General features: G+C 38.9%; 1 protein-coding gene across 5 annotated transcripts; it reads right to left on the reverse strand.

Moving 5' to 3' along the window:
• Positions 1–735: 735 nt before the first annotated feature.
• tpm2 (tropomyosin 2 (beta)) lies at positions 736–22,663 on the reverse strand. 5 transcript variants are annotated; one of them, XM_016258613.1, is made up of 9 exons: positions 22,408–22,663; positions 20,486–20,611; positions 7,434–7,567; positions 6,993–7,110; positions 6,283–6,353; positions 5,795–5,870; positions 4,511–4,573; positions 2,039–2,108; positions 744–1,429 (listed from the first exon to the last, which is right to left on the reverse strand). In XM_016258613.1, exons 1-9 carry the CDS (start codon positions 22,519–22,521, stop codon positions 1,347–1,349), a joined length of 855 nt encoding a protein of 284 aa, XP_016114099.1. In that variant the 5' UTR covers positions 22,522–22,663; the 3' UTR covers positions 744–1,346. The 5 variants fall into 5 exon arrangements, with proteins under 5 accessions (XP_016114103.1, XP_016114102.1, XP_016114101.1 ...); XM_016258612.1 differs by lacking the exon at positions 5,795–5,870 and adding an exon at positions 5,147–5,222 and having other exon boundaries at positions 745–1,429; XM_016258617.1 differs by lacking the exons at positions 20,486–20,611; positions 22,408–22,663 and adding an exon at positions 11,443–11,888 and having other exon boundaries at positions 736–1,429.
• Positions 22,664–24,227: the final 1,564 nt, after the last annotated feature.

Raw genomic sequence — 24,227 nt, forward strand, 5'->3', positions numbered from 1 at the left:
GCTTGACTTCCCATGGCATTCTGTCAAACTATAGCCTATAAGTGCCTAAATCATATACAATACATTACATAGATATATCCTATGTAAACAAGTAACTGTTAATGATGTTACTTTATTGCATCAACTTTGCATAGATTATAGCACAAAAGATCATTTCACAAAAATAAATACATAAGCAAACAAACAAATAAATAAACCTTATGATGAGCATGAGTCTATAAAACAGTTCACACTTCAACCCCCTCAATGTTCAAAACAAAACTACACCCACCCTTGAAATTTAAAAATTCTCTTTTACTGATATTATTATACAAGTAAAATTTTTCTAAAATCTATTTGATTTGTTTTTGATAGTTGTTAATAAGTCTCTTCGAATTAGGAAGACACTTTTGCTTTCATATGGAGATATTTTTTTTAAAGTCGGCATGAACTGGCAATTGCAAGCAAATTATTTACCCAATAGGGGTGTGGAATAGATTGTATGGATCATTGTCATTTAATAATCACATGATCTCATGTGAGCAACAGGCTGCTGGAGGGATTATCGTCCACAACATCAGAGAAGAGATGTAGCTGTGAGGCGGAGGTAAAGTTCATATTTTTGATTACAGAAAACAAGAGGACATAAATAAAATAAAAAAGAGGATGTACACAAATAAATAATATATATACAGAATACTGCAATATTCAATAAAAAATTAATTGTCCATTTTTATTTGAATTTTAAAGCAGAAAACATGATCTCTCTCTCTGTATGATATATATATGATCTCTATATATCTCTTTGAATACATGCTATGATGCTACCTCCCTGAAACAAGTGTAGTAGCAATGTTCGCAGGGTCTGTTCTTGTGTGCACAACGACTGAATTCGGACTGATTCACTGCATATCTGGTTGTCACAACCTCAATTATTCACTTTCACACATAAAATGGAATTTAAGTTAATTTGTGATAACACAAAATAAATAAATATAGAAACAGAGGGAAGACATTTCTTACATTTATTACAGCCACAGGATCAAGTAAAGCAGCGGCGAGCACGTATGACACAGATGCTGCAGTGGAAGTGTCAACATTATGAAAGTTACTCGGACCTCAGAATGGACAGTCATGAGAACAACACACAATGCTGACCGTTCCATTACAGATCACAAACACAGGAGAGAAAGACAGGACACAAAACTTGAGCTGCAGCCGGAGCTCCGTCAAATCAGACTGAACAAATAATGCCTGATGTCCGATTCACAGTCACATGGAGAAAAACAGACAGAAAACCATTAGACAAATGGACAATGCAAATGGAAGAGGAGAGGAAAAGGATGAGGAGGAGACGGAGAGAGGGCTTAGAGGGTAGTCATGTCGTTCAGAGCCAGATCCAGCTCCTCGCTGAGGGCTTTACCCTTCAGTTTCTGAGCGTACACCTCATCTGTACATCGTCCCAGAGGAGAACACAGACACACACGAGACGGACAGAACGAAACAAGCAGCAGAAAAAGACAAAATACCGTGAGATGAAGGACTATAAAGACCAATTTCAACTATCACAGATGTTTCACTGCAATGTCTGAACAAGCAATCAGTTTGAAATCTTGGTTAGAAAACCTTGGCACAAGCATAATTTTCAAGCTCACTAGGAGTCACTCTGAAATGAAACTCCATCCGCAAAATCCCATGATACATGCTCTCACGTGTCGTTCTTATTCAATCAACATCTAAGGTGTCAGAGTCACCTCACCAAAAACAGATGGCATGCAGTTTCAGTCCACCAAAAGACACTAGATCCATCTGCCAGAAATGCACACAACGCCTACGACATTTCAAGCAATGTTAGTATATGACAACAAGCTCTATCTGGTCAGGTGAAACAGTTTTTCCATTTTCCTATTAATCATTTCGGTTTACAAAACATGTGAGAGAAGTTATAATTAGAACGAGTAAGGCAGCAAAACTGCTAATACACACAAGTCCATTCCTGTTATTTTGTCATTAGCGCAGTCATTATTTACAGGCAGCAGAACAAATCTTGAAGATGTACCTTCTAAATCATCAATGGTCTTCTCAAGCTTCGCCACAGACCTCTCCGCAAACTCAGCACGCGTTTCAGCCTGAAGAAAAGAAAATCAACATATTTTCATGAACTTTCTCAATATAAAAATACACTAGGATTCTTTTTCCTAAAAGTTTGTCAAAACTTCAGAAATATTACATGAACAACAGCGCTATTGTACTTGGATACATGTTTAATGATGATCAATGAACTGATCAAATGGTTGGCAAAATGGTCTGAATTGGTTTGTGAATCAGTTGCCACAGACCTCTCCGCAAACTCAGCACGCGTTTCAGCCTGAAGAAAAGAAAATCAACATATTTTCATGAACTTTCTCAATATAAAAATACACTAGGATTCTTTTTCCTAAAAGTTTTGGTCAAAACTTCAGAAATATTACATGAACAACAGCGCTATTGTACTTGGGTACATGTTTAATGATGATCAATGAACTGATCAAATGGTTGGCAAAATGGTCTGAATTGGTTTGTGAATCAGTCTGAATTGTTTATTTTCTCACACTGAATTGTCTGAAGGGGTTTCACACTCAATGAAACTTTAGAACACAGAACATAAAGAGCGCTGGATGAAGTGACTGTGAACACATCACAATCAACTGAAACCAAACCTGCAAATGCATCCTATCTAAGATCTTTCTTTTTCTCTGAGATAAAGTTCAAAATCGCATGGATGTTGATTGGTGAGCCAGTGTCAAAACATTTACATTTAGTCATTTAGCAGATAAGCTTTTATCCAAAGCGACTTACAAATGAGGACAATAGAAGCAATCAAAATCAACAAAAGAGCAATGATATGCAAGTGCTATAACAAGTCTCAGGTAGCTTAACGCAGTACATGTAGGAAGGTTTTTTTTTTAAATTATATAATTAATAAAAAGAAAACGGATAGAATAGAAAAAGAATAGAGCAGGCTAGTGTTAGAGGCCTTTTTTTGCTTTTGTTAATTGTATTATAAATAAAAAGAAAACAAATAGATAGAATACATAAAGATTAGAGAAGCTATTGTTTTTTTTAAAGAAAACAAGCAGTTATTAAATGAATAGTGTGCAAGTCTAAAAGTTTTCTTTTTTTAAAGAATATAATTAGAATAGAGAGTGTTAGAGTTAGAGGGTCAAATAAACAGTCAATTCTTGAAGATGGCTAAGGACTCAGCTGCTGGGATTGAGTTGGGCAGGTCATTCCACCAGGAGGGAACATTTAATTTAAAAGTACTGGTGTCCCCCAGGGCTAAATTCTTGGACCTTTGCTTTTTAGCTTTTATATTTTTCCACTCTGTCAACTAATAAGATCTCTTAAACTTACCTACTATTTTTATGCTGATGACACCCATCCACTCAAAATCAGGTCAAGATGTGGACTTATTCCATCTATTAAATTGTATTTCGGAGATTAAGACATGGATGTCTAACAATTTTCTGTGTTTGAATCATTCTAAAACCGAAGTCATGCTTCTCGCTCTCCCCATCAACTGCATAATGCTGGTTCTTTAGCTCTGCCTGTTGATGGTGTTGCGCTGGAGCTACAAAGTACATAAAAAAAATCGTTGTTTTCTCACGTTTAGACTATTGGTAATGCTATTCTCATTGGAGTGTCTAAATCCTGCATAAACAAACTTCAGTATCTGCAAACTTTGGTAGCAAGAATTATGTCTGGGGCTAGGGTTGTTGAGCATGTAACCCCTGTGCCATCGCTGCATTGGCTCCCGGTAAGATTCTGTGTTGATTTAAAATCCTTATGTTAACATACAAGGTAATGCATAGTCTGCATGGGCTCCTCAGTACTTGGCCAAGCTTTTAACACCTTATACACCTAGACAAGGCCTTCTCATCTTATGCCCCCAAACTGTGGAATTCTCTCCTGGTTGACATCAGGGAAGCAAATTTGTTAGGTATTTTTAAATTTTGTCTTAAAACTTTTTACTTCAAGATTGCTTTTACTTGATTCATTTTGTTTTCAGTTTCTTGTTTATTTATTTCGTGTTATTCCAGGTTTCTTTTCTGTGTGTTGCTCTGTATTTTGTGTTTTCATTTTTATTGTTGTGCTCGCTTGTGTTGTAAAGTGCTTTGAGAAAGCAATTTTTAAAGGCACTATACTAAATAAATGTATTATTATTATTATATACAGTACAAATAATTAAGAAATAATTATGTAATATATATTTACTAAATATAATGTATAACGTTACGTATTGGGGTGAATATTTGCTGGTCGATTGACAAGCTTGTAATTACCATTGTGTATGGCATGATCACGTTTTACAGTTTACCACACATCACTGCAGTTTCCATGGTCAAGGCTGTTTAGCTTTAGCATGGAGCCTATATCATACGAGTGTATAACGTATGATGGTATCAAATTCAAATGGCCAAACAGCTCACCTTGTGTTTATAACTGGATAGAGAGGAGCAAACCCAGTTGTGCTGAATATTCACAAACTCACCTCTTTGAGTTTGTCAGTGAGTACTCTGATTTCTTCTTCATATTTGTCTTCCTTCGTGGAGTACTGGGGAATAAATCAAAAATGAATCATTGATGCTGCAGCTATCATTGTGTAAAGATAAACTGAAAAGCAAGGTCATTTTTTGCAATCTGTGCAATAATTATGCCTTTGAAGATAAAACAAAGGTTTTATTTACATACCATTCAATATTTGAGAACTCTTTACAGGCTAAATACTCACTACAGAATACTAAAATGCATCTGAAAATGTATTTTAAAATGCATATGAAATCAGAAGAACAACATTGCATAGCATTAGCAAGAGAAATGGCAGCGAAGTCAATGAAGACTGAGTATGAGAAAGCTATTTTACTCGACAAAGGGAACAATTTACTTTATTGGCTAAGCTCACCCTGTATAAAATGCTGCTTTAACAAGGGGAATCTTGTTTTTAAGCTTTGCTTAAAATTTGGATAAATGACATATGTTATACAATCATTTGTTGTACAAAGACCAAAATTACAACCACAATTACAGATTAGCCCTGTGAGAGTAAACATGGGCAGTCTGACTTGAAAGTGAACAGCAGGGCATTTGGACTTTTCACTGCAATAAACGCTATGAAGGCTCAGCCTACCTTCTCAGCCTGTGCCTCCAGGGACTTCAAATTGTTGGTGACATTTTTCAATTCTTCCTCTAGGTCACCAGATTTGCTGTACCACAGCAAGAGATGCAGGAAAAGAAAGGGCAAAGGAAAGGAGACAGAAAAGGCACCAGTTTTTAGCAAAAGAGACCTCAACCTGAATGGAACAATGAGGCCATTCCCTTTCATTTTGGCTGAATATTAGAACCATTCAAAGTTCCAAGCACATCAGGCACTTTAAATGCCTTTACATTTCATTCACAAAACAGTTTCCCTAGAAAAAAGTAGTAATGCAGAATATAACAGCACTTGAGAGGCCAAAATTCCTTGTCAAATGTTTATTATAAGATTTAAATCATGCAAACTGGCTACTTTAATTATAAAATAATAAAAATAAACTAAATAATAATAAAAATAATAAATAAAATGTTATTTCCAAGGTGCTTGTTACAAAACGGCAGTAATTAAAGTGTGGTATTCCCCAAGGTTCTAGTTGAGGCCCCTTTTTCTTTTGCAAAAGATGCATTTATCTGCACAGGGACAGAGTCAAGAAGAGCCGCACAGGAGGTCATAGATATCCGAAAGAGAGGACAGGTCAAGAGAAGCCAGCATTAGCATGCTACATCAGTCTCTCGGCAGTACCTCTTCCTCTCCGGCCATCATGGATTTCATATTCTGGTCCATGAGTCTAAGTTCCTCCTCCAGCTGCCTGACTCGACTGAGTTAGTCCAGAACATGCATATTAAACTCAGTTTTTCATGCAAATGTAATGCACTTTTGTTACCATTGCATATGCACACATATATATTCCACACATCGTTTCTGACAGTCAATACAATCAATACATTTTTCTAACACTGTATTCTGGCAAGGAATTTGATTAAGCAGTAATAACCAAATGCAGATTAAGCTTGTTCATGTTTTCATGATGTTAGTGCTAGTCTAAACTTTTAGCATTCAGGAATATGCTCCCAAATCACTGAAATTAAAGATATCAGTATGAAATATCAACAACAACAGAATACCCTGTTAACACACAAGGTTACTGATGTGATCATTTACTTATGGAATAATAATGCAATAAAGTTCAGTCTCAACTAAACTGTTTAACATGCATTAAATATACTTACGCCTCAGCCACTTCAGCTCGTTCCTCAGAGCGCTCAAGCTCACCCTCAAGAATCACCAGTTTACGTGCCACCTGCAGTCCAACAAGCACACAAACTCAATTTTACAATTACTATCAAATAACAAATATCACAGAGCTGTAAAGCCAAGTTATGAAGGAGGAAGTTAATCCCCAATAAACAATGCAGGAAATTCAGGTTTAGGTATAGTGACATCTTCCACACAACAACAACAAAAATATATTCACTCTGTGACCATTTGATCAACAAAGCAGCATGCTTGTTCTTCAGTAGAAATGCTTACATATCCTTAAATATCAATCAGACACATCAACAGAAATTGCCACCAACAGCCAATCAAAATTCAGCAGCTGATAAATTAATTTGTGCACGGCCGCTGGACATGAATATACATGCATCTACCAAATTTGCCAAAAAATGACCACGAAGAAACATTCTTAAATGAATAAATATGAAATATAAGAAAACATCAATAAATGATTTCTTCATTATTTTTAGCATCTGAATTCTGAGTGTTTCTGAATCTAGAAATAATAATGTTTTCCTTGTCTTCCACGCCCCCATTGTGAACTTTTTTGGAACTTTTATGCATGGCCATAATTCAATATACTGTGAAAAGCTTCTAGTTATAAGAAGCCTGATTTAAATGAATTCCAGTCATTTAATAACGTGAGGCTGGCTGACATCCACACCTCCTCATATTTGCGGTCAGCCTCCTCAGCGATGTGTTTGGCCTCCTTCAGCTGCATCTCCTGGATCTCCATCTTCTCCTCATCTTTTGATGCTCTGTTCTCTATCACCTTCATTCCTCTGTACGGAGAAACCACATGGTCAATATTACATTCAGAAGTGCCATGAACAGACAAACTCAGCACGTCTAAACACAACAGGTTTAAGGTATTTACTCATGACACCCTGGAAGGATGGCTGATCCTCTGTTTGAAAATCAGTTTGAAACTACCTAAAACTCTGGCCTTGAACAGGTATCAACAAAATACATTGTTTTGTTTTTATGATTTCAAAAAAACTAAATGGATGCGAGTCAAATAAATAAAAACTGCCCCGTGAACAAAGCCTAGATGTGTAGTTAAAGTGTGGAGTGATATATGTTGTTAAAGATGCTGCTGTCACACCTCTCGCTCTCATCCGCAGCTTTCTCGGCCTCCTCGAGCTTCTGTAGCGCAGTGGCGAGTCTCTCCTGGGCACGATCCAACTCCTCCTCTACCAGCTGGATGCGTCTGTTCAGGGACGCCACCTCAGCCTCGGCCTGCCATCACAGGAGAATCAGTCAATGCACACCAAGGCTGCATGCCATGGAGGAAAAAAAAATTGATTTGCGGTAACCTTGTTGGATAATGTGAAAGTGACATGCAATGTGAATATCTTGTGATTAATGTCCAATTAAGTGCAAAATTGCATCTAGAACATCAAGATAAACCAAGTTGACTCCAACTACAAATGATCTTTCTTCATATTGTGAAAAAAGGCATACATCTGAGATTTTACTGTTGCAACTAACAATTATTTGAATAATCAGAACATCTCTCAAATACATTTTATTTGCTGTATTTTTTTGAAAAAAATTGCTTTCATATCCTAACCAGTGTTCACTCAGAACAATGTGCAAATTGAAGGCTATAAAATGTATGCTTTGCAGAAATTATAACATTGGTAATTTAATCTAATATTGTGTAATAATATTATTGATAATGAAATTGTAATATTATAATATAACCTGCTCTCTTACACTGTCTGGTCAATGCACACACTCACTCTAGTATAAGTCTCATCTGTAAATTTAACAGTGACTCACTAGTTAGGAAAAGCTGAATTGCGAAATGTAACTAACATTTACAGATAAGAATATATTTTTTTAATTATAAAAATGGTCTTGTTAAATCTTTTTTAAAGGGGTCATATGATGCGATTTCAAGTGTTCCTTTCTCTTTGGAGTGTTACAAGCTCTTGGTGCATAAAGAAGATCTGTAAAGTTGCGAAGACTAAAGTCTCAAATCCAAAGAGATATTCTTTATAAAAGTTAAGAGTCAACCACGCCTTCCTAAAACGCCTCGTTCTAACACGCCCCCACATGTCTACCTCACTATGTGGAAATATTAGCATAATGCGCCCAAATGTTCACGCAAAGAAAGAAGGTGTGGTTTCAGTAACAGCAGTCGTGTTGAAGCAGCATGTCAGGGAGACGCTGTGTGTTTCAGTGCGAAAGCAAAAGCACCTTCTTTGGCCTTCCGGAAGTAGATGCATTTAGGAATCATTGGTTAAGATTTATTTACAACATAACAGTACGTCATCACTGTGTCTGTCACGCGACTCTGTTCCCCTTTCGGGCTTGAACTGATGGTAAAACTAACGACATTATTAACTGTCTTGATATTTACTTTGAAAGCTGAAGCTGCGATTATGGTAAGGGGCGTTACATTTCCGACGAGTGCTTGCGGTGTTCGGCCAATCACAATGCACTGGGTCAGCTGGCCAATCAGAGCAGACTGCGCTTGTCAATGGAGGAGGCTTTGTTGAAAACGTTAAACATTAAAGCATGTTAACATGTTCTGTTACACCAAATAATGATCTTTAAAATAGCATCATATGACCCCTTTAACATCCATCTTGCAACAAAAATATCCATTACACAGATAGAACAGTGCACGAAAAAACTGACAAAGTAAAATACTGTTTTCTATACCACTTTTCACCACAAAACTGTCCCCGAATCCACAGCGTGAAACATACAGTGTTGCGACTTTCCATTTCACCTATACATTTGATCAGTTCATGCTTCCCTGGCAATTGTTACGATTCCCATCCCAATTTTTTTATGGCTGGATAAAGCAGAAGTTCCCATCGGACACTCTCTCTGAATGCATTGCTGGCTTTAAGTTAAACTTTAAAAATGCAAAGTTCACAAGATAAAGAGCGTTGAGCTCACGATCAACTGTTTGTCCAATCCTTTAATAGCTAACTACAGGCTAGCAATGCTATTACTATGTCAACCCTTTGAATGTGGGAATATTTAATCAGGTCACCAAATACAGCATACAATGAACATGAATAAACGGATATTCGTCATTTTAAAGAAGATGTAGCATTTTACAGCCATTAACCAATATTTAAAAGTCTAAAGTCATCTTGGAGATCTTTTCAACAAAGGTTCATCTTCATAGTCTAGTAAAACGACAAGGCTCAGTACAGAGGTGGCCTAATTTGTTTGTGGGTTAAAGCAATGCCAGCTTTATAGCTATTTTCATGGCGAGGTTGAAATCCAGGATTAAATAGGCTATAAAAATAGCTAAAACAACTGAAAACCTCATATAAGATGTTTACGATCCATTTTAATAAGTGTGAGCAGAATAAAAGTCTTCACTAGAAATGTCACATTTTCACATCTGTAGTGTTTAACAGAGAGAGAGAGCTCTGGCAGAAAGCACATCCGGGGATCTTTGCATGGCGGCAAACACTTCTTGAGTAAATGACTTTATACATTGAAATACAAGCAATATATCTGCCACTTTAGTCCTGACCCGCTGAAAAAAAAAAATGCTTTAAAGTAAATCATGATTGCTCAGATCAGATAAAGTCTACTATTAAACTTTGGTTCAGAAATGGTGAATGTTTCCAACATCACTTTGTGTAACTAGCTGTAACTTTTGCGGAGGACTGTTATCCTCACTTTCTAAGCAATCTCTGATTACTTTCAGGTTACTCATTACTCAAGAAAAATGGTTTTAATGAAAGAACGCAGAGAAAAAGCCATCCTCCAAACCTAGAATAGTGAGTTATATTGCGCTGTCAGAACAGATTTTACAGGAAATCACATCCACACGTCATCGGAGCGTGTGTGGCGTGTGTTAGTAGAGTAAAGCTGAGAGTTTGTCATCACAACAAACAAGAAAAAACTGACCATGAATCCTTCAAAGCAGCACTCTTCCGGGAAATCACCGGTTGTTAAAAAAAGAGATTATTTGACTATTTCCTCCTGTATCCAGATGCACACCAGGACCTCAAACAGCATTCATCTGCACAGAGGAGAGCTGCAGCACAACCAATACAATGTTCTCCAGCAAGACCACTCCATTTATATATTCAGTCAGGTTAGACACCATACTGAACTGAACTTAACATCGTCAGACTTACAGTCTTTACAATGGCACGCACTCTAACTGTTTCGTGGTCTAGCTAAAGTTTTTTTTGGAAAGATGTTTTGTCAGCTGAACAATGTGTGTTGCTGTTAATCAACAGTACAATCTATCGAACGCACTTCTGTCACTCGCAGCCTCGTTTTTTATTCCTGTCAAATATGGCACAACCTTGACTAATACATAGTGCATCTTTAAACGTACTGCGTAAAAATGTACATAAGAAAACTAGTTTATGTTCTTGTTCAATTTTTAATCAAACAAATCTGTTAACATAAGGCACCTCACTCTGGGACTCGAGGGGTCGAGACAACACCAAATCTCCAAATCGATGTTGATCTTCATGTAAACTACCTTCACTTCTTACAGGTAGACAAGAAGACGACCCTGGCCTGGGCCGTGACGGGCTGATGGACTCCAGTGTCTACATTCAGGTGGACTACACCTGCTCAATCACCTGTACTTTTAACTGAGCACTGCATCACATATCCGCAGGACCTGTGAGAGAAAGAGTGTGACTGAAGAGTGAGAGATGCTGTGAGTCTCAATAAAACCCTGATCTGCTTCTCATGTCTTCTCATTAGCTCTCGCAGCCTGCTCTGGTGAGTAGTGTGCGCTTCTGCACGCTTTCACCTACACTGATACTGATATTTGGCTAATGTGTTTTTGAAGTTAACTTAATGTTTGGCTTTTATTTAAGAAACCAGAGCATCCCGAAGACAGAGCACTCGCTAGAAAACTGCAACACGTTTACAGACGCCAGCCATGAGGAACAGCAGGTTTACACTGAATAAGAGCCATTAATAAAGATGCTGTAGTCAAAGGGGCCTTCCAGATGGCCCGAGAGGCCCCTCTCTTACCAGCCTGGTTTATAAAGGGACATCGGTATTGCAGGGTACGGGATGTTTTTGAAGTTAACACGTGAACAGACAGATCAAACATGGCTGTGAGGCCAGACTCCGCATCCAGGCTGAATATGAGGGCCACTCACTGTCTCCCGGGCCTGCCGCTCCAGGTCCACCTCCCTCTGCAGCGCTGCGGCTCGCTCCTCCGCATCGTCCGCCTGCTGCTGCAGGCTCTGGATCTTCCTCTTCACGGCTTCGATGGAGGTTATCGATGCCATTATTCCCGCTGAACTCCCGAGTCTGCTGTTAACGTTAAACGCGACGCTAACGCTATATCCAGTGACCCTGCCTTTATCAGACACCGGTCCTGCCAGTTTCTTCCTCTAATGTTTTTATCCAGAAGTCCTAGTTTAGCGTGAATCGCCGACAAACGCGCTGTTCACACCGAGGGCGAAACAAACCTCCGTCGGGCTGAATACAGCTCACCTTCGCCGGAACAACAGATGGCGCCGCACACCTCTCAGGTGAGCCGTGTTCGGCGGCCAGGAGCACAGGAGCAGCTCGTTCAGCACTCAGCAGAGCAGTTTCCCGCATAATGAAGGGTTTATGGTTTACTTGGCACGAGGCGGGGCCCCAGGTGAGCTCAAAGCAGTGTTGCCAGGTCCGCGGTTTCCCCGCGGTATTGGGCTACTGTTGCCGCGGGTTGTTTTTCATGGTTGATGGGGTTGAAGCGACCCCAATCACGTGATATTTACCCCTGGAATACGAATTCTACCAGGGGAACCCCCGCAAAAGCCGTGCATTTTACCCCCCGGAACACGATTTGCTCCTGTGGAACTCCCCGAAACGCAATTGGGCGGGTTTTGTTGTGAAAACCTGGCAACCCTGTCTACTGGCGTGAAATAATGCTGCGTTCAAGTCCTCCTGGGACAGTCGTTTCAAGTCAGTTTAGTCGGCACAAGATGGCGGTGTACCTTCTGTTAATAAATTACAAAAAAATACAACAGGGTCTGTTAACTCTGCTCATTTACCAGTGATTTTGTTAATTTAACAATAATAATAATAATGTGTACAATATGCACTGAATTGGACGAATAACCTTTGTTAGGGAGTAATTGTGTAGGATATAACTATTTTCCTGCTCATCTGGACACGCAAATGTTGCAAGACAGAATTAATCCATCACACAGTGCATTCAAACAGGGCTGTGTCTCCCAAAAGTATCATAAGAAAGCATTAAAGCTTTTGGGAACGGCAGCCCTGAACAACTCTTATCAGAGGACAGAAGGACAGAGTTATTTCACAATAAACAAACTGAAATTGTAGCCTACATAGTTTGTGCAATTACAGTTATTTAAATTGAACGTTGAAAGATAATATTGATCATGTTCTATTCTGTAATGTTAATAGAAATCATACACTGTCAGAATAAAAACGTTGCATTTTATGCATGCAACAGCCGGTCACTGGCAGTCCCTTATGAAAATGAACCATGGTTTTACTAAAGTGACCGTAGTTCAACTGTATTTGTAGATTTGAACCATGTGTAAACAAATATAGCCTAATAAGTTACAATTAAGGCGTATTGAATGTTAAAATGCGTTTTAAACAAAGTTAAGTGCTTATCATTACCCATTTTACTCTTAGTAATTTAAGTTCATCTTCATAGTCTAGTAAAACGACAAGGCTCAGTACAGAGGTGGCCTAATTTGTTTGTGGGTTAAAGCAATGCCAGCTTTATAGCTATTTTCATGGCGAGGTTGAAATCCAGGATTAAATAGGCTATAAAAATAGCTAAAACAACTGAAAACCTCATATAAGATGTTTACGATCCATTTTAATAAGTGTGAGCAGAATAAAAGTCTTCACTAGAAATGTCACATTTTCACATCTGTAGTGTTTAACAGAGAGAGAGCGCTGGCAGAAAGCACATCCGGGGATCTTTGCATGGCGGCAAACACTTCTTGAGTAAATGACTTTATACATTGAAATACAAGCAATATATCTGCCACTTTAGTCCTGACCCGCTGAAAAAAAAAAATGCTTTAAAGTAAATCATGATTGCTCAGATCAGATAAAGTCTACTATTAAACTTTGGTTCAGAAATGGTGAATGTTTCCAACATCACTTTGTGTAACTAGCTGTAACTTTTGCGGAGGACTGTTATCCTCACTTTCTAAGCAATCTCTGATTACTTTCAGGTTACTCATTACTCAAGAAAAATGGTTTTAATGAAAGAACGCAGAGAAAAAGCCATCCTCCAAACCTAGAATAGTGAGTTATATTGCGCTGTCAGAACAGATTTTACAGGAAATCACATCCACACGTCATCGGAGCGTGTGTGGCGTGTGTTAGTAGAGTAAAGCTGAGAGTTTGTCATCACAACAAACAAGAAAAAACTGACCATGAATCCTTCAAAGCAGCACTCTTCCGGGAAATCACCGGTTGTTAAAAAAAGAGATTATTTGACTATTTCCTCCTGTATCCAGATGCACACCAGGACCTCAAACAGCATTCATCTGCACAGAGGAGAGCTGCAGCACAACCAATACAATGTTCTCCAGCAAGACCACTCCATTTATATATTCAGTCAGGTTAGACACCATACTGAACTGAACTTAACATCGTCAGACTTACAGTCTTTACAATGGCACGCACTCTAACTGTTTCGTGGTCTAGCTAAAGTTTTTTTTGGAAAGATGTTTTGTCAGCTGAACAATGTGTGTTGCTGTTAATCAACAGTACAATCTATCGAACGCACTTCTGTCACTCGCAGCCTCGTTTTTTATTCCTGTCAAATATGGCACAACCTTGACTAATACATAGTGCATCTTTAAACGTACTGCGTAAAAATGTACATAAGAAAACTAGTTTATGTTCTTGTTCAATTTTTAATCAAACAAATCTGTTAACATAAGGCACCTCACTCTGGGACTCGAGGGGTCGAGACAACATCAAATCTCCAAATCGATGTTGATCTTCATGTAAACTACCTTCACATCTTACAGGTAGACAAGAAGACGACCCTGGCCTGGGCCGTGACGGGCTGATGGACTCCAGTGTCTACATTCAGGTGGACTACACCTGCTCAATCACCTGTACTTTTAACTGAGCACTGCATCACATATCCGCAGGACCTGTGAGAGAAAGAGTGTGACTGAAGAGTGAGAGATGCTGTGAGTCTCAATAAAACCCTGATTTGCTTCTCATGTCTTCTCATTGGCTCTCGCAGCCTGCTCTGGTGAGTAGTGTGCGCTTCTGCACGCTTTCACCTAAACTGAGACTGATATTTGGCTAATGTGTTTTTGAAGTTAACTTAATGTTTGGCTTTTATTTAAGAAACCAGAGCATCCCGAAGACAGAGCACTCGCTAGAAAACTGCAACACGTTTACAGACGCCAGCCATGAGGAACAGCAGGTTTACACTGAATAAGAGCCATTAATAAAGATGCTGTAGTCAAAGGGGCCTTCCAGATGGCCCGAGAGGCCCCTCTCTTACCAGCCTGGTTTATAAAGGGACATCGGTATTGCAGGGTACGGGATGTTTTTGAAGTTAACACGTGAACAGACAGATCAAACATGGCTGTGAGGCCAGACTCCGCATCCAGGCTGAATATGAGGGCCACTCACTGTCTCCCGGGCCTGCCGCTCCAGGTCCACCTCCCTCTGCAGCGCTGCGGCTCGCTCCTCCGCATCGTCCGCCTGCTGCTGCAGGCTCTGGATCTTCCTCTTCACGGCTTCGATGGAGGTTATCGATGCCATTATTCCCGCTGAACTCCCGAGTCTGCTGTTAACGTTAAACGCGACGCTAACGCTATATCCAGTGACCCTGCCTTTATCAGACACCGGTCCTGCCAGTTTCTTCCTCTAATGTTTTTATCCAGAAGTCCTAGTTTAGCGTGAATCGCCGACAAACGCGCTGTTCACACCGAGGGCGAAACAAACCTCCGTCGGGCTGAATACAGCTCACCTTCGCCGGAACAACAGATGGCGCCGCACACCTCTCAGGTGAGCCGTGTTCGGCGGCCAGGAGCACAGGAGCAGCTCGTTCAGCACTCAGCAGAGCAGTTTCCCGCATAATGAAGGGTTTATGGTTTACTTGGCACGAGGCGGGGCCCCAGGTGAGCTCAAAGCAGTGTTGCCAGGTCCGCGGTTTCCCCGCGGTATTGGGCTACTGTTGCCGCGGGTTGTTTTTCATGGTTGATGGGGTTGAAGCGACCCCAATCACGTGATATTTACCCCTGGAATACGAATTCTACCAGGGGAACCCCCGCAAAAGCCGTGCATTTTACCCCCCGGAACACGATTTGCTCCTGTGGAACTCCCCGAAACGCAATTGGGCGGGTTTTGTTGTGAAAACCTGGCAACCCTGTCTACTGGCGTGAAATAATGCTGCGTTCAAGTCCTCCTGGGACAGTCGTTTCAAGTCAGTTTAGTCGGCACAAGATGGCGGTGTACCTTCTGTTAATAAATTACAAAAAAATACAACAGGGTCTGTTAACTCTGCTCATTTACCAGTGATTTTGTTAATTTAACAATAATAATAATAATGTGTACAATATGCACTGAATTGGACGAATAACCTTTGTTAGGGAGTAATTGTGTAGGATATAACTATTTTCCTGCTCATCTGGACACGCAAATGTTGCAAGACAGAATTAATCCATCACACAGTGCATTCAAACAGGGCTGTGTCTCCCAAAAGTATCATAAGAAAGCATTAAAGCTTTTGGGAACGGCAGCCCTGAACAACTCTTATCAGAGGACAGAAGGACAGAGTTATTTCACAATAAACAAACTGAAATTGTAGCCTACATAGTTTGTGCAATTACAGTTATTTAAATTGAACGTTGAAAGATAATATTGATCATGTTCTATTCTGTAATGTTAATAGAAATCATACACTGTCAGAATAAAAACGTTGCATTTTATGCATGCAACAGCCGGTCACTGGCAGTCCCTTATGAAAATGAACCATGGTTTTACTAAAGTGACCGTAGTTCAACTGTATTTGTAGATTTGAACCATGTGTAAACAAATATAGCCTAATAAGTTACAATTAAGGCGTATTGAATGTTAAAATGCGTTTTAAACAAAGTTAAGTGCTTATCATTACCCATTTTACTCTTAGTAATTTAATACATTTCATAATTTAAAGGTTTAGTTCAGAAGTATCGAATCGGTAACGATATCGACGATACTGCCTTGAAAAATATCGGTATCGTATCGAAAAGAAAATAAGTGGTATCACCCATCCCTACCGTCAACTACAGACGTTGCCGTCTGTAACAATCCATCGATTCCGCCATGTTTCTCATTGACACGCCCCCAACTCGGAAACTCGGGGCTTAAAGAAAATGTGGAGTTTCCCACTGGTAATAACGACTTTGTGGCGGCGTTCATGTGCGTTCAACTCGTAAATACGATCTATCCGACATGACTTGAACGCACCATTAGTCTCAAAACACCTGACGCACACTTTCATGAAAATGTCTTCATTCATTAAATCTTTTTAAATGGCCTAAAGCCTGGCATATTAAATAATAGTCCGATTTTTTTTAATGCTTGAAAAAGAAAAATTCTAAACGTTTTCTGAAGAAGCATAATATTTGATACATCCTTTTTTTGTTACATACTCAAGGAAGTTCAGAGGCCCAAACTGAGCAAGAATACCCAATTTGGTGCAGTTGCTGCTATTCACATGGGCAAAAGTTAAGATGAATTTCCATAGTTTGTCATGAAAATCAACGAGGTCATTATAACAGTATGACAGACTATTTGAATTAAATGCAACTAATCTGTCTTATTACAGTAGGGTAATAGTTTTATGATCAAAGCTCTGTAGTTTTTTTTTGTGTGGAGGGGCAAAACATATAATTCACTGCAATTCAATTATCACTGATAGATGAACAAATACATGTACATCTGTGATGTTTGATACTCACATTTAAGAAAACCTGAGTTGGTACAGTCTATTAAATGTTCATCTCGCAATATTCCTTGTAATAATAATAGAAGTCATTTTTATGTTTACTTGATCAAAATCAGTAAATATTTCTCAGTAAATAGACACGTGAAGCACGAGCTGAAGGTGGATGTTTGTAAAGTTAAACTAAAAGGCTTTTTGCTTGATAAAAATGTCAGCTCAGGCGACAGAAGGCATGTAGTAGACCGTATGCAATAGGTTTAACAGCAAAGTTTGGATCATGTTGATCGTTTAGAGGCCTTAGAAATGTAGAAAAGTCTCTTTCTTCGTGTCTTTCACGAATTAAATACATTCATAGGAATATTAGCTGTATGTTTGGCTCATTCATTAGAAGATCTTAACTGTTCTTTCTGGGTTTTCCTGATTGCAGACCAGCAGCCCTTGTTCAGAAGTTGATCTTTGTAAGCAGTTTATGAAAAGTTGTTTGTATTATGTCTCTTATGGTAAAGACAAGGTGGTCTAGCAGGTAATGCTCATGGCTTCAGGTTCCAGTTTTCAGTCAGTACTCTACAGGTTCAGATTGTTAAAGTCAGTATGAAATGAAAATGTTATAGATTATTGTAAACAATTTATCTGTGCATATGTTTCATTTTTTTAAAATATTTTGTCCTCGTAATGTTTACTCAAAATGTAATAACCGAACCTTCTGGATCTTTTCCGTGACATATGCTGGACTTCTTTAATCATTTAGCCCTTTCATTTGCTTACAATTTTGAGTGCAATGCCCACACGTCCTGAAAGTGACTTTTAGGATTATAAAGGTCAGAATAAAATGCTCTCTTCTTCACTCTGATTCACGTGTTGTCCATCACTTGACATTAGCTGTGCTAACCCCGCTTCAAAATTACAAGTGTGAAACATAATTAACCCGGGGTTAAAAGCAGGGTTTAGAATGAAGGTAATCTGAGGGTAAGCGCAGTGTGAAAAGACCTTTTGTGACTTTAACCACTGAAGGATCTTTGAAGTGACTTTAAAGGATGATTTTTATTTATTGACTATTTGCAAATCTGTATTTCTGGCTCTGTGGCCTGTTTAGATACAGGAGATGCATTAATGGCATGAGTTTTTGAGTTAAGTTTTGTTAAAAAAAGACAAATGATGGTGACATACCATGGCTTATAAATATATAGATTTAAATGTACTCACAGTCTATGGTACTCAGACTATTGAATTCTTGTTGACCTATCTGTCAAGATCGTATGTACCCAAATCATGCAAATTTGATCTCAGAGATGAGTCTTATTGCTTACAAACTTTCTACTTCATCGTGTCCAATCAAATGAATTTCAAACGAATTACATCCATAAAACGGTATGTTTCAGTCAAACGTTTACTCAGGCCTATCTGAGTGTACTGTCCTTAGACCAATCCATTCAATGCAACGCTGAGCAGATCACGGCACTGTAAACAAATGACTGCATTCCTCTGGTGTTTCTCCATTTTTTGGCCACGTATTAATGGTGTAAATACAGTACAACACGCAGTGAGTGAAGCACACAGTCAAAGAGTATTTCAACGTAAGAACTGGAAGCAAAGCAACTGCAAAAGTTTCCTGATTGAATTGAGATTCTTTTTCACCTGTATCTAGTTAGTATTTAGCATATGTGCATTTATTTTGATGCTAGAGGAGGATGGGGTTTTCTACCCAAACACATGATCCTAGGGAGATCTTTCAATGCCAGTCACGTCACTGGGTAGGGTGACCATACGTGCCATTTTCCCAGGACGCGTCCTGGCCAGGATTTCTATATTGCCTAAAATATCTAGGTTTTGGCTTTGTTTGCGTGTGCAGACGGATCGGTGTATGACATCAAAATACCATACAGACGGTTCCTTATGCTTTCAAAATGCTCTCGAGGTATTTTGATGTCATACTGCACACGCAAACAAAGCCAAAACCTAGATATTTTAGGCAATATAGAAATCCTGGCCAGGACGCGTCCTGGGAAAATGGCACGTATGGTCACCCTATCACTGGGGCTTTAAGCTGGTTTGATCTTCTGTAAAGCTGCTTTGAAACAACGAGGATTGGGAAAAGCTCTATACAAATACAAATTAAAAGGCAGTTTCCTTCTGTACACTGTCAGTTCTTAAGCAAATGTACATTTTTAAATTGTCCATTTTTCGTGTACATGTACGATGTACATTTTTTAAATAACCTAGAAATGATACTTTTATAATAATTTGTATTGTATTCATATTTTTAAATTATATCATATTATTGAATATATTTTTTAAATTAACATATTTGATAAATATGTAACAGAGGTGTCATTTCAAGTTTAAACTGTCACCATTTAAACTGTCTATAGACTATTTAAAGGGTCTGAATTGCAAAAGTACGAATATTTCACACTACAGACCTAACAATATAGCTCTCAATACGTTTATTGAAAGGTATCAGATGATACTGTGGTGAAGAATACCAGTGCCAAAAAATGTCCAGAAAAAAGATTGCCTAAAAAGACAATGGAAGTACCATTTGTAACTTTGGGTAATGTATATTGTATTATAGATCAAGTATATCATGCTTGTATTTTGGTCATCAGTGAAGAGTATTGAGATTTGACCGTGTGAGTGTGGAAAGGTCAAGGGTCGTGTTAAACCATGGAAACATGGCGGGTATCAGACCAACAGAATCCAGCAGAGAACGCAGCCATATGCAGAAACGGGTCTTTGGTGAAGTGGTAAGATGCACACATCAGTCAGCTCAGCTGTGAGGTGCTGACAGTGTTTATGAAGTGTTTAGAGAATCTGAGACTGTGGGTGGGTTTGGCAGCAGAGCAGCTGTTGACAGGACGGGCCCCAATCTGTGCGGGCCGCTCTCTTGATTAACGGCCTGATCTCTCCACCACCACACACGGCTAGCTTTACATATACTGAGTGCAGCCACAGGAGGACGCATGCTGACTAGCTCCTGAACACTTCTGTCCGACTTAAACACGTCATGTCTAGATCTTATGTTCGAACACTGGCCTATTTTTAGGATTTAATTCGCTTTGATTAGTAAAAACGTTCAAAAGCACAGCATTTATTTGAAATAGAAATCTTTTATAAATGAATTTTACTGTTACTTATGATCAATTAATGCATCTTTGATGAAAAAAAAATTGAACTGTAGTGTAAACTGTGCATATATAGCATACCAAACAAGGAGTGAATGAGAGATGTGTTGAATCTTTAATGATTTGTGTGTCACTCACGTCTGTGGCCTTCTTCTCGGCCTGCTCGAGTTTCTCCTGAGCGTCCTTCAGTGATTCGGAGTATTTGTCCAGCTCGTCCTCCACACCCTTCAGCTTCTTCTGCAGGCCCAAGAGCTCCTCTTCCAGCTACACACACAAACACACACATTAAGCACTGAAAATACTGTCAAATTACTAGTTTTATTCAAAAGCATTTATTTGACCAGGTTCTCGATGCTTGATTTGAATACTGCTACAGAAAGACCGACTGAAGGACAAATTCAGGGTAGAATTTTTTTTAGAAACTTTTGTTTCTCCACATTTTGGAAGATCATTACTTATCAAGTATTGTGTCCCCCATCTTGAGCTCATTCCTACACCAATGAAATATGATGATCTGTAAATCCCGGCTCATAACTGAGTGTCTTGTTTGGGGAGGGCATGAGGAGACAATTATAAACGGCAACGTTATGTTAAAGTGGAGCATTGCAGCAGCTGCTGCTGGTCACCCCCACCCACCCTTTTAACAAGAGTCAAGTAAACCACCACCCATTAACCATAACATCACACATGGCTTAGTGTCATAAACCAGCCTCTATTAATTGTGAGCCAGCGGGACGGTCAGCTTCCGCATATGGAAACGCAGAGCAGATAATGCTGGCTGCAAAAATAGAGCCCAGCTTTATAGGCGGGTTGCACTTTGGTCAGCTCATAAATTGAGAAGTGTAAAATAGCTTCAGTGGATGACGGAACAAGTGAACGGTTTCAAAGCAATGCACTCATGACGGATGCCTTGCCGGGTACAGTTATGAGACGCATCGCGGCTTTGGCGTCAAACCCAGCTCGGTGGCTCCAGACGGTACAAAGCCTTGATCCTATTATGTTGAACAATTCTATGAAGGTGGAGCAGGACAAAAAAAAGATCAAGGACAGCATGTGTAGTGACCAACAGGGGTGCAATAACAAAGGCCTTGGGACAAGAATAGATGGAGTTGGGCCATCAGAGCAGGCTTTCAAGAAATTAAAGGCGCATATAAACTTGGTAAAAGGAACCAATTCAGTTCTAGTAAATGAGATATTCTGAGGTCACCGATTCAAAATCAAATGGATATAATGTTTGTGAACTATATCCTATTACATGTGCTCCGCCGACAAAAGTGTTTCACGTTTTTTGCTCTCATGGGAAAGCCAGCTGCGCTTCCATTATAAAGAACAACAGTGTCCTTGATGAAGAAGCCTTCATTAAAATGGCTTTTAGTGAAATAGTTATAGAGAACTTCTAACTGACATTTCCTTTAAATTATTGAGTACGACAGATTCTGTAAAAAACAGTGGCAAAGAAAGATCTACAGGAACAATAAATAAATCTAAAGTGACAGGCCTGGTCGTGCTGTTATTTGTGCCACATTTAATCAAATAGTGGAAAATGTTGTTCCTGTCAGCCTGGGCCTCTTAATGAAATGGCTGTAATCAAGTATACCTACTTAAATATACTAACATATTTACACCACTATATTTGGCATCGGCCTTTCAGTTAGTCCTGACTGACGGATCTTAAGGAACAAGACTAAAAATAGTTCAACTCATCAGAGATGCTGGACCATAAACTGGGATTAATCATCGGTGTTTGGAGTTGATGACACTGAGCAGATGATTACTGATGATTCATATACACTACATATACATGGAAGATCAAATGATATCATTTCTATACTCAGTACTCAGGGAAAAGACACCAAAAAAGCTTTACTTAAAGTATATATATATCATATTTTTATTACTGCTTAGACCATTTTCCTCATTCTTTTTCTCGTCCACTTCTCCCAGTTTAACAGAGAGTTAAATTAGACACAGATGGAAAACAACAGAAACATGGATGGATCTACAGAAAAAACGTATTGTCTGATAATCGGTTTTCAGTTCACCAAACTCATTCCATTTACCTGTTTGCATTTGTCCTCTGCACCTTTCTTGTCTATCTCGGACTGTTCTGCACGATCTATGGCATTCTCCTTGTCTAGCTTCAGCATCTGCATTTTCTTCTTGATGGCCTCCATGGTTGATTTCTAGGGTTTCTGCTAGCAGCCGAGGAGAAAGAGGAGAGCTTGTTCAGAGAGTGGAGGCAGAGACGGACAAAGCTGAGTGCACAGCAGAGAGGCGGCTGGAATCCTCTCCAGAGGAACTCTGGTCTTTTTTGGAAACTACTCTAAAGTCTCTGGGAGAGTGACGTCCCCCTGCTCTGATTCGTCCTGCTGAATGGGCTCTGCATTTGACCCTGTGATTTTGTCCATGTTTGGGAGGCTTTGAATCCTCATTCTCGAGTTATACTTAAAAAGATATGAGGTCAGGATTATTCAAGTGCCCTGGAAAAAAACAACTACTGATGTAATCGTACTATAAACACTGTCTATAGAGTATCTTTAACTCGAATTTCATCATGATATTTATGAGCAGCATCCTTATGATACGCTGCATGACTTATGACTTAAAGGTAATGTTCTCAAAAACCACCACTGCCTAGACAATGATTTCCTCTTTCCACTGATTTCTGTCATATAATTTGCCTGCTGTGTTCAATGGTGGGTTGTTTTGACATTGTGATGGGTTTGGAATGCTAGTACTTTCTTTATGAACACATGGCAAAAAGTGCTGAATTTGGGTTTGCAGTTTTACAAAGAAAAAAAAATGGATTTCAGTGTCTAGGCAAATGAGAACGGAGTAATTGTCCAACCTAACACTAGTTAAGTATACGAAGTACCACAAGGCTCAGTCTTAGGTCCTCTTGTATTCATTGTACATGCTCCCCTTAGGTCATATTATCATGAAACAAGGCTTTCATTTTTATGCTGATGACAGTTAGCTTTATATGCAGTATCCTTCAGATAAAATTTCAGTTTTTCAAATTTGTTCAGATTAATTTGAATGACTTTTAAGAATGGATGTCCAGTAATTTTCATCTACTAAATTCTGTCAAAATGAGGAATAATTAATCAGCAAAAACAAGCTTTAAGCATAATGCCATCATCATCTTCTACAGTTGTGTGTGTCATACTTGGCAACAATTTATTTACTGAAATCTGCTTTTCCAATTTTATAGAAAGCATTCTTCTACTGAAATATTTCTTAAGTTACAGAACATGTCCCAGATAGAAGCTAGTTCATGTGTTATCACCTGAAGACTAGATTTGTAATGTACAGTGCAGGCTGTATATTCCACAGTCTCCATAAACAGGCTGCATGTGGTTCCAGCGCAGCAGTTCTTACCAAAATTCTAATCTCATCAGTTGAAGTTTATAATAGCACCATGGAAGGAGGTAGAGCTGTTTTGTATATAGTTTCTAAACTTTGGAATAGCGTTCCTGGTAATGTTCAGAACTCAGATATACTCTCAGTGTAAGTCTAGATTAGATACAAATCTCTTTAGCCAAGCAAATAATTATTCACTTTGATATTTGAATGCACAAGAAGTACTTCTTGTATGATATAATGTTCATTAATGACTTAGTAATTATGTTATGTTATTGGTCTATGCAAGTAAACGCTAAGCCCTCGAACACCAGCACATCTGTAAAAAAAACAAAAACACACACACAAATGCAATAGGAAATATTTGCAAAACAATGAATTTATGAGTTTTTAGTTAAACACATTTGCTAAGTGCGTTTGCTTATTTTAAGTGAGAAACTGTTAACAGATAAATACACAATTATAAAATATAAAGGCAGGCAAGATTCAGAACATACTGAATGCAACAGGAAAGGCA

The sequence above is a fragment of the Sinocyclocheilus grahami genome, unplaced genomic scaffold (assembly GCF_001515645.1).
Source record: "Sinocyclocheilus grahami isolate Dianchi unplaced genomic scaffold, SAMN03320097.WGS_v1.1 scaffold1715.1, whole genome shotgun sequence".
NCBI lineage: Eukaryota > Metazoa > Chordata > Actinopteri > Cypriniformes > Cyprinidae > Sinocyclocheilus > Sinocyclocheilus grahami.